Source organism: Bombina bombina, chromosome 4 (genome assembly GCF_027579735.1).
Source record: "Bombina bombina isolate aBomBom1 chromosome 4, aBomBom1.pri, whole genome shotgun sequence".
In the NCBI taxonomy this organism is placed as follows: domain Eukaryota; kingdom Metazoa; phylum Chordata; class Amphibia; order Anura; family Bombinatoridae; genus Bombina; species Bombina bombina.
The window spans coordinates 21,008,794-21,026,457 of NC_069502.1; the positions used below are offsets into that span (position 1 = coordinate 21,008,794).

The window sequence follows — 17,664 nt, forward strand, 5'->3', positions numbered from 1 at the left end:
TCTGAGTTCCCCCCTGATGGTTGATGTAAGCCACTGAAGTTATGTTGTCCGTCTGGAACCTGATAAACCGGGCCGAGGCTAACTGAGGCCAGGCCAGAAGAGCATTGAAGATTGCTCTCAGCTCCAGAATGTTTATGGGTAAAACAGACTCTGACTGAGTCCATGTCTATTGAGCCTTTAGAGAGCCCTAGACTGCTCCCCATCAAAGTAGGCTGGCGTCCGTTGTCCCAATCACCCAGTTGGGTCTGCGGAAGCAGGTTCCCTGGGAGAGATATTCCTGAGACAACCACCAAAGAAGAGAATCCCTTGTCTCCTGCTCCAGATGTATTCGTGGAGACAGATACACATAATCTCCATTCCACTGTCTGAGCATGCATAACTGCAGAGGTCTGAGGTGGAAACAGGCAAACAGGATGATGTCCATGGCTGCTACCATCAGACCGAATACCTCCATGCATTGAGCCACTGATGGCCGAGGAGAGGACTGAAGCGCTAGACAGGAATCGAAAATCTTTGATTTCCTGACTTCTGTCAGAAAAATTTTCATTGATAAGGAATCTATTATGGTGCCAAGAAAATTACCCTTGTAGTTGGAACTAAGGAACTCTTTTCCAAATTCACCTTCCACCTGTGAGATTGCAGAAAAGATAACAACATTTCCGTGTGGGATTTTGCTTGTTGAAAGGATGGCGCCTGAACCAGAATGTTGCCCAGATAAGGCGCCACTGCAATGCCCCAGCAATCCGAGCACCGCCAACAGGGATCCCAGAACCTTTGAAAAAATTCTGGGATCTGTGGCAAGGCCGAATGGAAGAGCCACAAACTGGAAGTGTTTGTCTAGAAATGCAAACCTCAGAAACTTGTGATGGTCCCTGTGGATGGGAACATGCAGGTACGCATCCTTTAAATCTACCGTTGTCATAAACTGACCCTCTTGAACCAAGGGAAGAATGGAACGAATAGTTTCCATCTTGAAGGACGCCACTCTGAGGAATTTGTTTAGACTTTTGAGATCTAAAATTGGTATGAAGGTTCGCTTTTTTTTGGAAACCACAAACAGATTGGAGTAAAATCCCAGACCCTGATCCTGCATTGGAACAGGTACTATCACTCCCAGGTCGGAAAGATCTTGAACACAGTTTAAGAACACCTCTCTTTTTATCTGGTCTACAGATAATCTTGAGAGAAGAAACCTGCCCCTGGGAGAAACAGTTTTGAACTCTAGTTTGTATCCCTGGGACACAATGTCCACCGCCCAGGGATCTTGAACATCCCGAACCCAAGCAAAGAAGGATAGTCTGCCCCCCACAAGATCCTGTCCCGGATCGGGGGCAGACCATTCATGCTGACTGAGTCATTGGCTGGCTTCTTAGCTTGCTTTCCCTTGGTCCACAACTGGTTGGACCTCCAGAAGGATTGGACTATTCTTGTTTTGTAGAGGGAGAGGAAGGCTTACCCTTGAAGTTTCAAAAGGAACGAAAATTACTTTGACGTCTCGTCTGCTTATTCCTCTTATCCTGAAGGAGGAAATTACCTTTTCCTCCCGTAATGTCGGAAATAATTTCAGCCAGACCCGGCCCAAACAAGGTCTTTCCCTTGTAAGGGATCGCCAAAAACACATCCGACACATCCACAGACCAGGACTTCAACCATAAGGTTCTGCGAGCCAATACGGCAAAACCAGAAATTTTTGCTCCTAGTTTAATAACCTTTAGGGAGGCATCCATAATAAAAGAATTGGCCAACTTAAGGGCCTTGATCCTATCCTGGATCTCTTTGAGGGGAGTGTTTGTCCGAATAGAATCAGACAACACATCTAACCAGTATGCTGCCGCACTAGTGATGGTAGCAATACACACCGCAGGTTGCCATTGTAAACCCTGGTGTACATACATTTTCTTGAGTAACCCCTCTAAATTCTTGTCCATAGGATCCTCGAAGGAACAACTATCTTCAATGGGAATAGTGGTCCTCTTAGCTAGCGTGGAAATTGCCCCTTCCACCTTGGGTACCGTCTGCCAAGACGCCCTGATAGAGTCCGCTATATGAAACATCTTCTTACATATGATCTACAAAAGGTGAAAAAGAGGGCGCCACATGGTGCAGATCAAAACAACTTTAGATTTGATAGCAGAAAAGCGAAAGAATCTTACTCACAAAGTGTAGAGCACTGATGTGCAATACAAGCAGTCCGGAACCACTAGTCGTCCAGTAGACCCAATGGAAATGTAGTCAGTGGAATCCTTGTCTCGCCAGGGAGAGTCCAGGGCTTACCAGAGGAAAGTTGGGTCTGTATAGGCCAATATGGTAATGATTAGCCTGCAGGGTCCAGGTCCTCTATCAAATGGAGCCAAAAATCCAGATGATGCAAAATGTTGAAGTCACGTAAGTGAATAGGCAGCAGATGGGGAGTTTAAAATATTAGAAATTTATTACAATAATTTAAAACAAAGCAACGCGTTTCTCAGTGTAAAACACTGTTTCATCAGGCTGTACAAACAACTCTCACAGCTGCCATATTTAAAACCAGATCCAACCAATCAGAAATCATAAAAATTACACGCCCCTTAAGAAGGTACCAATATACAAAGAGGGGGGTATGTGTATAAATAAAAATAATATATTAAAATATTTGCATGTTAAAAATATATACATATTCATATATTAATTAATTATAAACCATATGGATAGATCTATAATAATATTCTCCAAAAACAACAGAATATTTGGAATGTATATAAAGGACTATAAAATGGTATATTTCTACCTGGGACTAACTGGGAATGGTATATCCCATATTCAGCACTGATATGTAAAGTAAAGACGTTTATGTAAAAACCTATTTAATCTTAACAGAACACTATGCTAAAAATGTTCTTATTAACATTAAACTATTATTATAAGGGCTAGTTCATACCAAATAAATAATTCATATAATGTGATTTGTTATTAGTTACTTGTTTGAGTAAATAAATAAACCAACAGTCATGTCGTGTCGGCGTGAAAGGGAGTAAAATCTCATGTGTGATGTCATCAGAGGCGTGTTCAAGGAACGTCCTGTGTACGAAAATGGCAAAATAAACTAACATGACCAGTCATAAGTTGGGAACATAATAAAGATAGCCAACCTTTTTATGGGAATGTTCGAAGAGAAGTACATTTATAGATCAACACACAGAGCGAACCTGGTCTTCTATGGCAGATACATAGACAATCTTTTGTTTTTATGGAAGGGTGATGTTGCCTCTGCGGAAACCTTTGTAGCACATCTCAATTCCAACATGATGGGTTTAACTTTCTCAAGTAGTATTGAACAAGAATCGATAGTATTTTTAGATCTATGTCTATCTTTCTCCAATGACAACAGAATTATTTCCACCACACACTTTAAGACTGACGATTGCAATAGTTACCTTAACCACAAAAGCAATCATTAAAGCTCGTGGCTTAACAACATCCCATATGGCCAATTTAAGAGGATACGAAGAAATTGCAGCTATATTGAAGATTTTGAACAACAAAGTATGATTCTAAAAACTAGATTCACAGAGAAAGGTTATCCTCAACAAGTGATAGATGCAGGCTATGAGCGTGCCAAATTTGATGACAGAGATTCTTACTTCAAACAAAAGCTGAATAATAATAATAGCATTAAAACAATAGACCAGTCTAATCAAATTTGCATCACTCAATTTAATGTTAATCATATGAAGATCAAGCGTATTATCAAGAAACACTAGAACCTGGTCCAGAAGGACCCTATCCTGGGAAAGCTGGTGGATCATGAACCAAAATGTGTGTTCAGAGGAGCCCCCACACTCAAAAGTGTGCTGGCACCAAGTAAAGTTGATAAAAAGAAACAATCAGTATATACCATCTAAAAAGAATGGAGTAGGGAAATGCAATCTTAAAAAATGTAATATGTGTAAATACACCAAACCTGGTTGCAAAACCTTTGTGTCTAACATTACAAAAAAGTCATATAATATACATCAATCCCTAACATGTACATCAACTTATGTAGTATATTTATTAACTTGCAATCTGTGTGGGATTCAATACGTAGGCCGTACATGTCGGCTTATTAGAAATAGATGGAATGAACATCTTAGAAACATCAAAAATAAATTTCAAAATCATAGTGTCCCTAGACATTGCAATAATACACATAAAAGATCTACGAATACATTTAACATCTGTCCACTAGAAACGATCCCCCCTTCCTACTTATACAACAGATTCAATAGGTTGAGACAGAGGGAAACCTTCTGGATATACAAATACCTTGTTTCCCTTGGGTCTCAGCCTTAACATGGACTTAGCGGCATTTTGACCATCTCTTCTACCCCATCTTTACCATACATCCCATTATTATTATTTTTCTTTATGTCCCAATCATATCACTTTGTAGTTTAGCTAATGAATATTCATTGTGACATATTATTTTGTATCATTGTTATTCGTGTCCATTTCATTGCGATGTTTGGCCCACCTATACCATAGACTGAATCTATTATATGGTTGCTCTTTGGATATTTTCGAATATTAGGTATCTCCCCGATTGTGATATTGACTTTGATACCTTATGTTACCCCATCACATCTCTGCCATCTATGAGATTTGATGGTGATTAGATACCAGCCACTATCATGTAGTGTTAGATCACACGCCTCGATAATTAGACCTGTTTGAGTGCACATTCCTCTTTATTAATTGTATTCTGCCTATATCTGCTGCCCTTTTTCTTAACCCATGTGATGGGATAGTTGTGTTATTATTCCATCACCACTGGGTTTTTTTTATGGGTACCAACTTACTCATCCCTATTATCTTAGGAACTACGATTCAGTATGTTCATTCATTCTTTATTACCCCCTTATCTTGGTTTTGTTTAACCTTTGATATTAAAACATTATGAGGGCATTATAGACACTAAGTACCTACTTGATTGTCATATTACTTTCCACGCAATTTAATATGTCACCATCACACATGGGCATTGACCCTACCCCCTCAGTTTGACAAGTATACCACTCACGCTCACTCTCTCCCCCTCCCAGTTTGTTGAATTGGTTATCAGCGTCACCACCAATGTTAGGTTTTATGCCCTTTTCACTCATTCACGTATCTTATTTAAGATCGTTATATTAATGATTAATTTACCAACATGTCTCTATCACACACGGGCACTGACCCAACCCCCTTAGTTTGATCAATATATCACCCACTCCCATTCATTCCCCCTATCAGTTTATTGAATTGGATAGTAACGTCACCACCCTTGCCAGGACTCATCCCTTTCCATTCATTCACGATTGCTATTTAGTGATTATTTCACTCACAGGCACTGACCCAAAATCCCTTTTCCTATGATCGGTTTATTGTTTACGCCCATCCACTTTATGTTTTCTGCGATTGGCCATTGGCTCCATATCCCACGGGCTACGCACAAACCGCCTTCTCGCAAAGCACATCATTATCACTTACTCTTCACGCCCACCCACTCACTTTTCCTGTGATTGGCCATTGGAGCCATGTTCCACGTGTTATGTATCAACCCTTTTCTCGTATCATTTACTCCCCACTCCCTCTCCTTCCAGTCGCTATGATTGGATAGTAACGACACCATATGTTCTATTGACCCATGTTTATTGGTCATTATATTCACCCCCCCCCCGTTCTCATAGGGATTTTGACGATATGCACCCGAACTTTTGCCATTAACTGTTCTTGCTCTGGATGTCTATCCGCTTAAGATTAATTATTTTCACTATCTTTATTATGTTTCCAACTTATGACTGGTCATGTTCGTTTATTTTGCCATTTTCGTACACAGGGCGCTCCTTGATCACGCCTCTGATGACATCACACATGAGATTTTACTCCCTTTCACGCCGACACGACATGACTGTTTGTTTATTTATCTACTCAAACAAGTAACTAATAACAAATCACATTATATGAATTATTTATTTGGTATGAACTAGCCCTTATCATAATAATAGTTTAATGGTAATAAGAACATTTTTAGCATAGTGTTCTGTTAAGATTAAATAGGTTTTTAAATAAACATTTAAATACTTTACATATCAGTGCTGAATATGGGATATACCATTCCCAGTTAGAAATATACCATTTTATAGTCCTTTATATACATTCCAAATATTCTGTTGTTTTTGGAGAATATTATTATAGATCTATCCATATGGTTTATAATTAATTAATATATGAATATGTATATATTTTTAACATGCAAATATTTTAATATATTATTTTTATTTATACACATACCCCCCTCTTTGTATATTGGTACCTTCTTAAGGGGCATGTAATTTTTATGATTTCTGATTGGTTGGATCTGGTTTTAAATATGGCAGCTGTGAGAGTTGTTTGTACAGCCTGATGAAACAGTGTTTTACACTGAGAAACGCGTTGCTTTGTTTTAAATTATTGTAATAAATTTCTAATATTTTAAACTCTCCATCTGCTGCCTATTCACTTACGTGACTTCAACATTTTGCATCATCTGGATTTTTGGCTCCATTTGATAGAGGACCTGGACCCTGCAGGCTAATCATTACCATATTGGCCTATACAGACCCAACTTTCCTCTGGTAAGCCCTGGACTCTCCCTGGCGAGACAAGGATTCCACTGACTACATTTCCATTGGGTCTACCGGACGACTAGTGGTTCCGGACTGCTTGTATTGCACATCAGTGCTCTACACTTTTTTTTTTAAACATAATTTTTATTGGTTTTCACACATTAATGACGTTACAACATCTGACAGATTCTGTTAATGTTACATTTCTGAGCTTATACAATGGTCTCGGTATGGCATGGGTGAGAAGTTCTGTGTCCATCAGTCCCATAGGACTTTGCATCTTGGCGAGTCTGTCTAGCATATTTTATTTTATTAACTTCACGAGTCCAGTGCTTAAGTGTTGATGCGTATAACCAATTAAAACAAAAAACTTAAATAACTATACAAATATTTTAACAAAACAACAGTTCTACAAGTTCTGTCTGTGATAGGGTGTTCCAAGTATCTTATCTTTTGTGCATGCGAAAGGGTAGGGTTTAGCTTATGTCATATCTGGGGCCCCAGTTAAATATGTTTGGTGTGGTATGGCCTCGTAACTGTTTCTCTATTTTAATGTTTATGTCTGTTTAATCGTGTTTATTTTGTTTTGGGGGCATTAAATGTTCAGGTCAGCCGAGTTGACTAGGTCTTCCCAGTAAAGTTTCATATCTAGGAATATGCCTAGTTGGTTTCTTCTGTAGTAACCATATTGCTCTAGTGGTAGTATATCATTCATTTTCGAGATCCATTGCTGGATTGTGGGGATCAAAGGGGATTTCCAGTTAAGGGATATTAGGGATTTTGCACTATTCAAGCTTATCTGAATTAAGCCCTGACGGATTCTGCATCTGCAACTAGGTGTATTATTTAATAATGCTATTAATGGTGTTAATGTGAAGTCTGTGCCCCCTAATTTCTGTAGTATCTGTTCGATCTTACTCCAGAAGGGTTTAATCTTAGGACAGAGCCACCAAACATGAGCCATAGTCCCTGTAGCTCCACAGTTCCTCCAGCATAAGGCCGAAGACGCGGGGTAGATTCTGTGTAGCCTATGTGGTGTGAGATACCACCGCATCAGTATTTTAAAATTCATTTCAACTATTTTAGTGGAAGTAGATGATCTTCGGGTGTTATTAAAGATTTTTCTCCAGGTTTCCTCGTCTATCACTACGCCTAAGTCTTGTTGCCAGTGTTCAGTGTATGTTGGGAGGTGCATTTGCGTAGCTGTATCTAGTGTTCTTTTAGCTATGGAGAGGGTACCTCTAGCGGGAGTGGCCAACAGGCACAAGTTTTCAAAAGCAGTCGGGGGTCTAGTTAGATCCTGCTTGTTTTTGTTACTATTTATGTAATGTGAGAGTTGTGTGTATTTGAGCCATGATGTGAAGGCCCCCCGTAGTATTTGTGTCATTTCCTGTCTAGGTTTCAATGATCTCTTGTTTAAGAAATTAATTATTGGTAAGGAATCAGGTATTTCCCATGTGACTCGGACTCCCTGTATGGGTTCATATCCTCCTGTTAATTCCATATTTGCTGATATTGGAGTGAGGGGGGATTGGGGTGTTGATAGCTTAGGGAACTTTTGGTTTAGGTAGTCCCATACCTCCAATATATGTTTATAAAGCATTGATGTCTGGCAGACCGTAGGTCTGAGACGTTTGTCCATCCAGCAGATGGCACCAGGCCTTGGGGCTCTAAGGATCTGGGAGTCTAAGGACACCCAGGCTTTATCATCTTTCTTTATGTGCCAATCTAGAATGTGCTGGAGGGCTATTGAGTGGTAGTACGTTTCTAGTTTTGGTACTCCCAGGCCGCCCTCCCTCACTGCTCTGTGCATAGTGGCCGCGTTGACGCGTGGTTTTATCTTGCCCCAAATAAATGAGTGTATGAGTTTTTGTAGATGTGTGAGGTATAGTCTAGGTAAGGTGACTGGGATTGCCTGCAAGGTGTATAGAATCTTCGGTAGTATTGACATTTTTATCGCCTGAACTCTACCCCACCACGATATGGGTTTATCTCTCCAATTCTGGAGAGTATGTGTTATTGTATTTTGCAATGGTTTATAATTTGCTTCGAATAAGTGAGTAATCTTAGGGGTTAGGAATACTCCCAGATACTTTAGTTGTGAGGTTTGTATCTTGTATGGGCAGAGATCTTTAAGTGCCAATCCTTCCTTCCGGGTCATAGCTACGCATAGAATCTCTGATTTTTGTTGGTTTATGAGGAAGTTGGACATCTTGCTAAATTCATCAAATTCCTCAATTAGCGCAGGGATAGATCTGTCTGGGGAGGACAATGTCAACAAGACATCATCTGCGAACATCGAGAGTTTATAGTGGTTTGGGCCTATGTTTATACCCACTATCTCTGTGTTAGAGCGTATTTTGGATGCCAGAACCTCCATGACTAGTACAAACAAGACCGGCGAGAGCGGGCATCCCTGTCTCGTTCCATTATTTATTGGGAATCCCTGGGACAAAACCCCATTAACTTTCACTTTGGCGGAGGGAGAGTCATAGAGTTGGAAGATTCTCTTAATCATAATCTCCCCAAATCCAAACCTCTGCAGAGAAGCTCTGAGGAAGGGCCAAGCCACCCTATCAAAAGCTTTCTCCGCATCAGTGGAGACCAGGGCCATTGGGATCTTGTGGGTTGTCACATACTCTATTATACGGGCAGTTCTAATTGTGTTGTCCCTGGCCTCCCTGTGCGGAACAAAGCCCGCCTGGTCTAACTGGATGATTGACGGTAAAATTGCACTAATTCTTTTCGCTAATATTTTGGCATAAATCTTTATGTCCCCATTAAGCAATGAAATTGGCCTATAGCTCTCGGGTTGTGTTGTGGGTTTCCCTTCCTTATGTAATACGGTGATGTGCGCTTCTAGGAGCAATGGGGATAACTGTCCCTCCTTATCTAGATAGTTAAACATACTTGCTAAATGTGGGGTTAGTGTTGATTGGAATCTCTTATAGTACATATTTGTGAGTCCATCTGGACCTGGGCTCTTTTGTGTGGGTAAGCTCGCTATTGCTTCGGTTATCTCTCGTTCTGTAATCGGGGCTTCCATAGTTTTAGCTATGTCCTGTGGGATGACTGGGAGGTCCGCCTTATCTATATATTCCTTTATCAGGCCTGATAGGGGAGGGTCTACAATTGGTGTTAAGTTATAAAGAGATCTATAGTAGCTACTGAATATATTTGCTATTTCTTTGCAATCAAAGGTTTCCTGTTTTGTTTTGTCCTGCATTTTATGGATATAATTCCCAAGTGATTTTTTCTTTAGAGCTCTGGCTAGTAGTGGTCCTGCTCTGTTCCCCTCAGTGAAGTAAAGTTTCTTTAAGTAATATGCCTTTCTATGCACTTCTCTGTTTAGTAAATTGTTCAGGGCCCTTCTTACTGCTGTGAGACCATCGAGGCTAGTCTGGGAATTGGGGTTATCTAGGTGTAGTTTCTCCGCTTCCCTCAGATTTTGGAATAATTGTGTGTATTCCTGATTATAGGATTTGTTGAGGATTGATTTTTGTTTAATGAATTCCCCTCTAATAACGGCTTTATGAGCTTCCCATACTGTGGTAGGGGCAGTGTCTGCGTTTTGATTGTATCTAAAGTATTCAGTTAGAGATTTGGTTATTTTAACAGGGATATGCTCCTGTAAAAGTAGAGTGTTATCCAATCTCCAGCAGAAGTCCCTTATTGGGCGGTCTGGCCAGTCCAGAGTTAAAGTGGTCGCTGAGTGGTCTGACCAAGGGGTTGGTACAATATCTGTGTTTTTTGCCAGGGACAGACTTAACTGATCTACACATATATAGTCTATCCTTGAGTGAGATCTATTTGGAGTAGAAAAGAAGGTGAATGTTTTTTGTGTCGGGTGTTGAGTTCTCCATACATCTATTAATGAAGAGGTTCTCAGACTACTAGCTATGTTTCTAATCGTGCTATCTGACAAGTAGCTTTTTGCTTGTGAGCTATCTAGCTTGGGGTTTAAAACTACATTGAAATCTCCTGCTAGTATTGTGGATCCCTGTGACACTTCTAGAAGTTTGTTCGTGAGTTTTTTGAAAAATTTAGCTTGCCCTCTGTTAGGTGCATATACATTAGCTAAAGTTATCGGCTTATTATATAGTTCACCTACCAGTATTAGGTATCTGCCTTCTGTATCTTTATGTGTAGTGATGTTCTGTAGGGGGATGTTTTTGTGTAGCAGTATGCCTACTCCGTTTATCTTTTTATGTGGGTGGGAGCTATAGTGACCTGTTGGGAAGTGCTTTGAGGAAAATTTCGGCGTGTTACCGTCTTTAAAATGTGTTTCCTGGATAAATATTATTTCACTTTTCTGTCTAGTAAACCAATTAAGGGCTATCGATCTTTTTACAGGAGAATTCAGGCCTTTGGTATTTTGTGTGAGGATATTAATGTGTCTAGCTCCTATCAATGTGGACATCGGTGGGGTTGAGTTTGTTTCCTATGTTTACCCTTAAGATTGGAAAGCTTGTAATGGGACCCATTCATTTGAACCTGTAAAATCACATGTAGAACCAGAAAGACATGAACTTTTTCAGTGATTCTATAACTTAACCAACTATTCAACATAACTAACTTAACATTTAACCAACAAACAACAATGAAAGTATAAGGATTGCATAAATACATATACAATTCATATGGTGAAAGGGGATACTGCCCAGTTCGCATAAAAATACGGACATGGGAGTATCAGTACTTCTTATGATGTTATTTAGACTAGGTGTAATTTTTACTTATGATTTTTCCATACTGTAAGAGAGACATGAGAGAATACAAATATAAACAGTATAAGGCTAGTCATTAAGGAGAATCACAAAGGAATCTAACAGTTTGCATACCTGTCTGTCAGATCATCATAAGGCAGTTACTAATGAAAGTTCATACTCACACTACCGTTATACCAGGGGGTAGAGGAGGGATATGGGTTATAGTCCCTTTATGGGTAGGAAGAGCATGTGTAACATTGCATCTATATGCAATGATTATTGACATTTTCAAATAACAACTCTGTCAAGTCCTCTATTATCATGTCGAGTGTGACCCTTCATCTACTGATCCGGAGGCTGATTGATGTCTTTTCCTACTGATTCTGGACCATGAACTCCCCCGAGGCTTTGGATCTTTAGTGAGCTTGAGGTTGTCTTTTGGAGTTTGGGTATCTAACCTGGGCAGTGCGGGTTCCGGGATGTTCAGGTGTTTGCAAAAGTCTCTCAGATCTTCTGGGGATCTGTAGATAGCAACAGTTGAACCTTGTATCACTTTTATACAAAACGGGAATCCCCATCTATATGGTATCTTTAGTTCCTGTAGATGTAGAGTTAGATATTTGGCCTCTCTTCGTTTGTTCAATGTGATGATGCTTAGGTCAGCGTAGATTTGGATGCTATCTCCATTGTGGGAGATTTGTCTCATTTTCCTTGAGGCTTCCATTATCTTTTCTCTGTCATTGAAAGATTGGAATTTGAGGATAATGTCTCTTGGAGGCTTTCCTTCAGGTGGTTTAGGCCTGAGGGCTCGATGCGCTCTCTCTACAGGCAGGTTGGGATTTTCTGGGGTCTGTAGGATAGTTTGAAACAGTGCCTGCAGGTATAGTGGTATCTGTTGTGGAGTGATTTTTTCACTGACTCCTCGTATTCTAATGTTACTGCGGCGGCCCCTATTGTCCAGGTCTTCCAATTGCATTTGCATCTGTAGGATTGTTGAATCTTGAGTATCTAAAATTCTGTTTTGCAAATCAGCCTCTTTTTGTACCGATTCTAGATCATCTTCAAGGTGTAGTACTCTCTCTCCTAATTCGGAGATGTCCTTCCTGACCTCTTTGAGGCCATCTTTGATCATTTTCCCCACTTGTGCTATGAGGGATGCAAAATCCGCTTTTGTCGGTAGGTTTTCTAGATCGGCCTTCGTGAGCTGTTCTTTAGGGCATTGTCCTATTTCTGATGATTCAGTGTCAGACTGGTTGCTATCCAGATCTTGTGTGCCAGTGATGGCAGGTTCTGTCGTATCAAGTACTTTAAAGAAGTTTTTCATCTTGCCTGCAGGGGTTGTTTGGGGTTTGCCTGCTTTATCAGATTTAGGGGGTCTCCTGGACGCCATCTTATGGGGTATACGTAGTGTGTTTAACTGTCGCAACACAGCAGATGGTCAGAAGTATAGTTTTTATGTCCAACAGATCTATTCGTGTTGTGCAAATTAAGAGGGTTATAGTATGTCACTCACTGTTGTTGTTTTAGCGTAATGATGTTGCTTGATGCATTTATATTGCAGGTTGCATGCAGGGATCTAGCTGACACTCTGCTTAGCGGTCTTTTAATTCTCCATTTATATCTGTTAGTGTAGTTGCTCACTGCTGAGTACTTTTTGTTGATGGATATTGTGGTGTGTCATTTATTATCTCAGCCTAGAGTTAACCAATTGCCCTTAAGCCCTTATCGGTATTATGTCTCATGGTACGAGCATGTCAGGCCTTGTTAGTGAATACCAGTTAGCCTAGGGGCACCTCTTATATGTCGGCCCCTACTGCACTCTTATATCCCCTCTGGATCAGGTGTGTGCTGACAAAGCTGCTCGGTGTGTTCCGTATCTGGCTGGAAAGGGGTCGCTGACCGTGAGGGTGTAGGTGTTTTACTTATAACTTGCCTCCGATGCCGCTCTGTAGTGCTCCGTCTCTCCGCTTCTGAATGTGCGTCACGGTTTGAGGCCTAGTGATCTCTGCTTACATGGCGCTTCCGTTCACATATCTCTCAGATCCCGATGTTTAGGCTCTATCTTTGCATGCACCGTAGTGCACGGCTTTAGAAGAGGTCTTGGGGTATGTTGTTAGTTAGCACCTAGGGCTTATAATATGGTTAGGAAGTACCTGGTAGCCCGGAGCTTCCTTACTATGCAGCCATATCTGGCGGTGGCTGGCTCCGCCCCCCCAGTGCTCTACACTTTGTGAGTAAGATTCTTTCGCTTTTCTGCTATCATATCTAAAGTTGTTTTGATCTGCACCATGTGGCGCCCTCTATTTCACCTTTTGTAGATCATCTTATCCTGTGTTTTGGCACGACACCTTGGAGGAGCGGCCTATTGCTTTGGATTTGCATCTTTTAGACCTGGGATTGCATGAGCAAGACTGTCATATCATTGACTACTATTAATTGCACTATCAAGTCTGTATATCCATTTATTTTTGTATACTCCTGTCTCATTGTAATATTTGTGCTATTGTATTTTAATTAATTATCTCTAGGCGCTTCTTACTAGTATCTGGGTGATCTTTTTTACTAGTTGTTCCTTGAATCTTCTTAAATATAGGGGATGGAGAAAAAGGGATACCCGGTCTCTCCCACTCCCTATCAATAATCTCTGTAGCTCGATCTGGTACAGGAAAAACCTCCACCATGGAAGGTATATCAAAATACTTGTTTAGTTTACTAGACTTCTTAGGATTGACTACGACAGTAGTGTCGGAGTTGTCCAGGGTAGCTAAAACTCCCCTAAATAACAAATGGAGGTGTTCGAGCTTAAACCTGAAAAAAAAACAACTTCAGTATCAGCCAAAGGAATTACACTGTCTGAGATTTCACCCTCAGATGCTACCGAAGTATCTTCCTCCTCAGATTTCTGGGAAGGGGCATTCGGAATAGCCACTACTGTGTCAGCAATCTTACATTTCCTCTTGCGCTTTCCCTGCAGCATGGGAAAAGCAGACAACGCATCAGATACCGCTGAGGACATGAGGGAAGTGATGTCTTGCAAAGTAACTCCAGGAGTAATAGAGGAAGCGCAGGGCACAGGCTGTATGGACGCTTGAGGAGAAAGCTGCGGCATATCTTGAACATTTTCAGAAGACTCCTCAACAGCATCCGCCTTAGACAATGTTGGATCAGGAAAAAGTCTATCCCTGTAATGTAAAGTTCTCTCAATACATGAGGAACATTAGAATTAAACCATAAAGATCATCTTGCAGGTCCTCTTGGTCCATCTTTATTCACCAATAAACAGGATAAATAAATAAACTGATATTTAATTTAGAAAATACCCCACAAAAATAATTACTGTTCCTTTAAATTTTAAAATGAAACTGCTTTATTTTTTCAGCAATAAAAATATAAGGTAGCACAAAAACCACTCCGGACCACCTCTACACTTCAGCTTCGCTCAGGTGCTTACCTGCCTGACTGAAAACGGAGTGATTCTCCTGCTAGAAAATCCGGACTCAACTGCTATCTTTCTGAAAGTGAAGACTGGTAACCGTTATTCAGCTAGTGTCTGTGACTCCCCTATATCTCTGCTCCGTAACAAAAGAAATGAACGGGAAAAAGGCGCACAACAGAAATGACGCCTCAGCTAGCCCCGCCCATCAAGGGAGTTACAATGATGACCTCCCGATCGGCTAAAAGTATTACCAAAGCCGCAGGAAGTAAAGTAATAATAAAAACACCACCTCTGAGCCATATCTCCTCGTCCCCAGTGCCTGCTATTGCAATGATCCCTTAAGTAATAGGTGAATTCTCTTGTCCCACAATCATATTGTAAAGTGCCATCCTTTATTTTCTGCAATGTGTCCCAGAAAAAAATAAAGTTAGCACTCACCTTTAGACTTCTGCCAGGCAGCACGGCAGCTCACTAGGTTTGGGAGGCCAGTTCCCTCACATGGACCTATGGATAAAAACAAAGACTGAGTAATCTTACCACCACTGCTCTACTGAAGAGACCGATATGGACTACGGATACACCCTAGGACAAAGCAGAACAATCTTGCACTGCTGAAAAATAATAAAATCTTGCTTGAAGAATCTTCTTTCAAACACCTAAACTTTACCAATTCCTTGCTCTAACGTAAGCAAAGAGAATGACTGAGGTGGGAGGGAAGGGAGGTGATATTTAACAGCTTTGCTGTGGTGCTCTTTGCCGCCTCCTGCTGGGCAGGAGTGATATTCCCAATAGTAATTAGATGATCCGTGGACTCACTGTGTCATTAGAAAGAAAAACAGAGTGAGTGATTTATTCAAATATAAATATAAAGTGGGCATCTGCCATCTCTTCCAAATATACTTTAGTTTCCTGCACTGCAATGATAATCAGAGGCTCAGAGCAGGTAAGTCTCCCCCACAGGGTCATAGAAAGTACTTGGAACAAATGGGACTGGAGTTTGTGGTAAAGATAGGGCCCAGCCCCAGTTTGGTTCTGTAATAAAAATGGAGTCTCTGTCTGTATTTAGTGCAGCTAACCTTATTATGTCAAGCATTTTGTCCTATCCATGTAGGAAAGTACTTAGATGTTATTTGATTTTATATCATTATTATAATGATCAATTTATGTGCCAGATATCTTTGTTTGCAACTTTGCAATGCATCACCGGTAAGGGCTATATTTGTTATAAAGCTGACTCGCTATATTATTATGCAAGGAGAAATTGCTGTTGAACTCTTATCAAACTAAGAATTAAAATCTATTTCTCCTTGCATAGTGATATAGCGAGTCAGCTTTATAACAAAAATACCCCTTGCAGGTGATGCAAACAAAGATATCTGGCACATAAATTGATCGCTATAATAATATTATAAAATAACTCTCCTACATGGATAGAACAAAATGTTTGATTTGAGAACAGTTATTTTCACGTGATGTGTTTTACCTATGTTGTGAATGTGCCGTATAGTTTTCTAATTTTCAGAATTTCTGCTGCCAGGGCTGAGATCCCATCTGTCCTAGTGGAACGAGTCATTTCAATTTTTTGCAGAAATTAAAGGGACATGAAAAAACTAAAATATTTCTTCCATGATTCAGATAGAGAATACAATTTTTAAACAACATTCCCATTTTCTTCTATTATCTAGCTTGCTTCATTCTTTAGATAGCCTTTTTTGAAGAAATATCAATGCATAGAAATGAGCCAATCACACAAGGCATCTATGTGATTGTGTAGCCACCAATTAGCAGCTAGTGAGCCTATTTAAATATGCTTTTCAACAAAGGATATCAAGATAATTAAGCAAATTAGATAACAGGAATAAATTGGAAAGTTGTTTAAGATTGCATGCAGCTAATATAGTTGTAAATTTAAAATACCTCTATTGGATTCAAATATATGATACTCGGGCATATCCTGGCCAGTGCCTCACCAGACTCTGACTTCACCGCACGTCACTGATATATATATATATATATATATATATATATATACACATAAAAACACATACATACACACACACTGAAGTTAAAGAGACAAGAACCACAGAATAAGGTCGTTATGATTATTATGTAATTCACAAAGAAATGTAAAGCCTGATATTAGACACTTGTTAGTCCCATCTCCTAGAGCCCAGTCACATAAGGAAACAAACATAAACACGAAGTCCGGATGTTCAGTACCTTCCATGGGACTCCTGGGAGAGGCTGGATCACGGTACACTGGCTCATCGTCCCGCATTATCCGGAACAGAACATCCGAATTCTCTATACGGTAACCTGAGCAAACGAACAGGAGGAAAACAGAGTCACAGCGCCCTCTCACTGCCTTACACACAGTCCCAGCGCCCTCTCACTGCCTTACAGTCCCAGCGCCCTCTCACTGCCTTACAGTCCCAGCGCCCTCTCACTGCCTTACAGTCCCAGCGCCCTCTCACTGCCTTACAGTCCCAGCGCCCTCTCACTGCCTTACAGTCCCAGCGCCCTCTCACTGCCTTACAGTCCCAGCGCCCTCTCACTGCCTTACAGTCCCAGCGCCCTCTCACTGCCTTACAGTCCCAGCGCCCTCTCACTGTCTTACAGTCCCAGCGCCCTCTCACTGCCTTACACACAGTCCCAGCGCCCTCTCACTGCCTTACACACAGTCACAGCACCCTCTCACTGCCTTACACACAGTCACAGCGCCCTCTCACTGCCTTACAGTCCCAGCGCCCTTTCACTGCCTTACAGTCCCAGCGCCCTCTCACTGCCTTACAGTCCCAGCGCCCTCTCACTGCCTTACAGTCCCAGCGCCCTCTCACTGCCTTACAGTCCCAGCGCCCTCTTACTGCCTTACAGTCCCAGCGCCCTTTCACTGCCTTACAGTCCCAGCGCCCTC

At 40.9% G+C, this 17,664-nt stretch overlaps 1 protein-coding gene across 1 annotated transcript in view; it reads right to left on the bottom strand.

Annotated features, from left to right (window-relative positions):
• The window catches only part of LOC128655850 (zinc finger protein 510), a 95,723-nt gene that overhangs the window by 29,425 nt on the left and 48,634 nt on the right, over positions 1-17,664 (bottom strand). Inside the window, exon 4 of the mRNA XM_053709417.1 lies at positions 16,971-17,066. Within this exon, the coding sequence (XP_053565392.1) occupies positions 16,971-17,066 (96 nt within the window). The remainder of the gene's footprint in view (positions 1-16,970; positions 17,067-17,664) is intronic.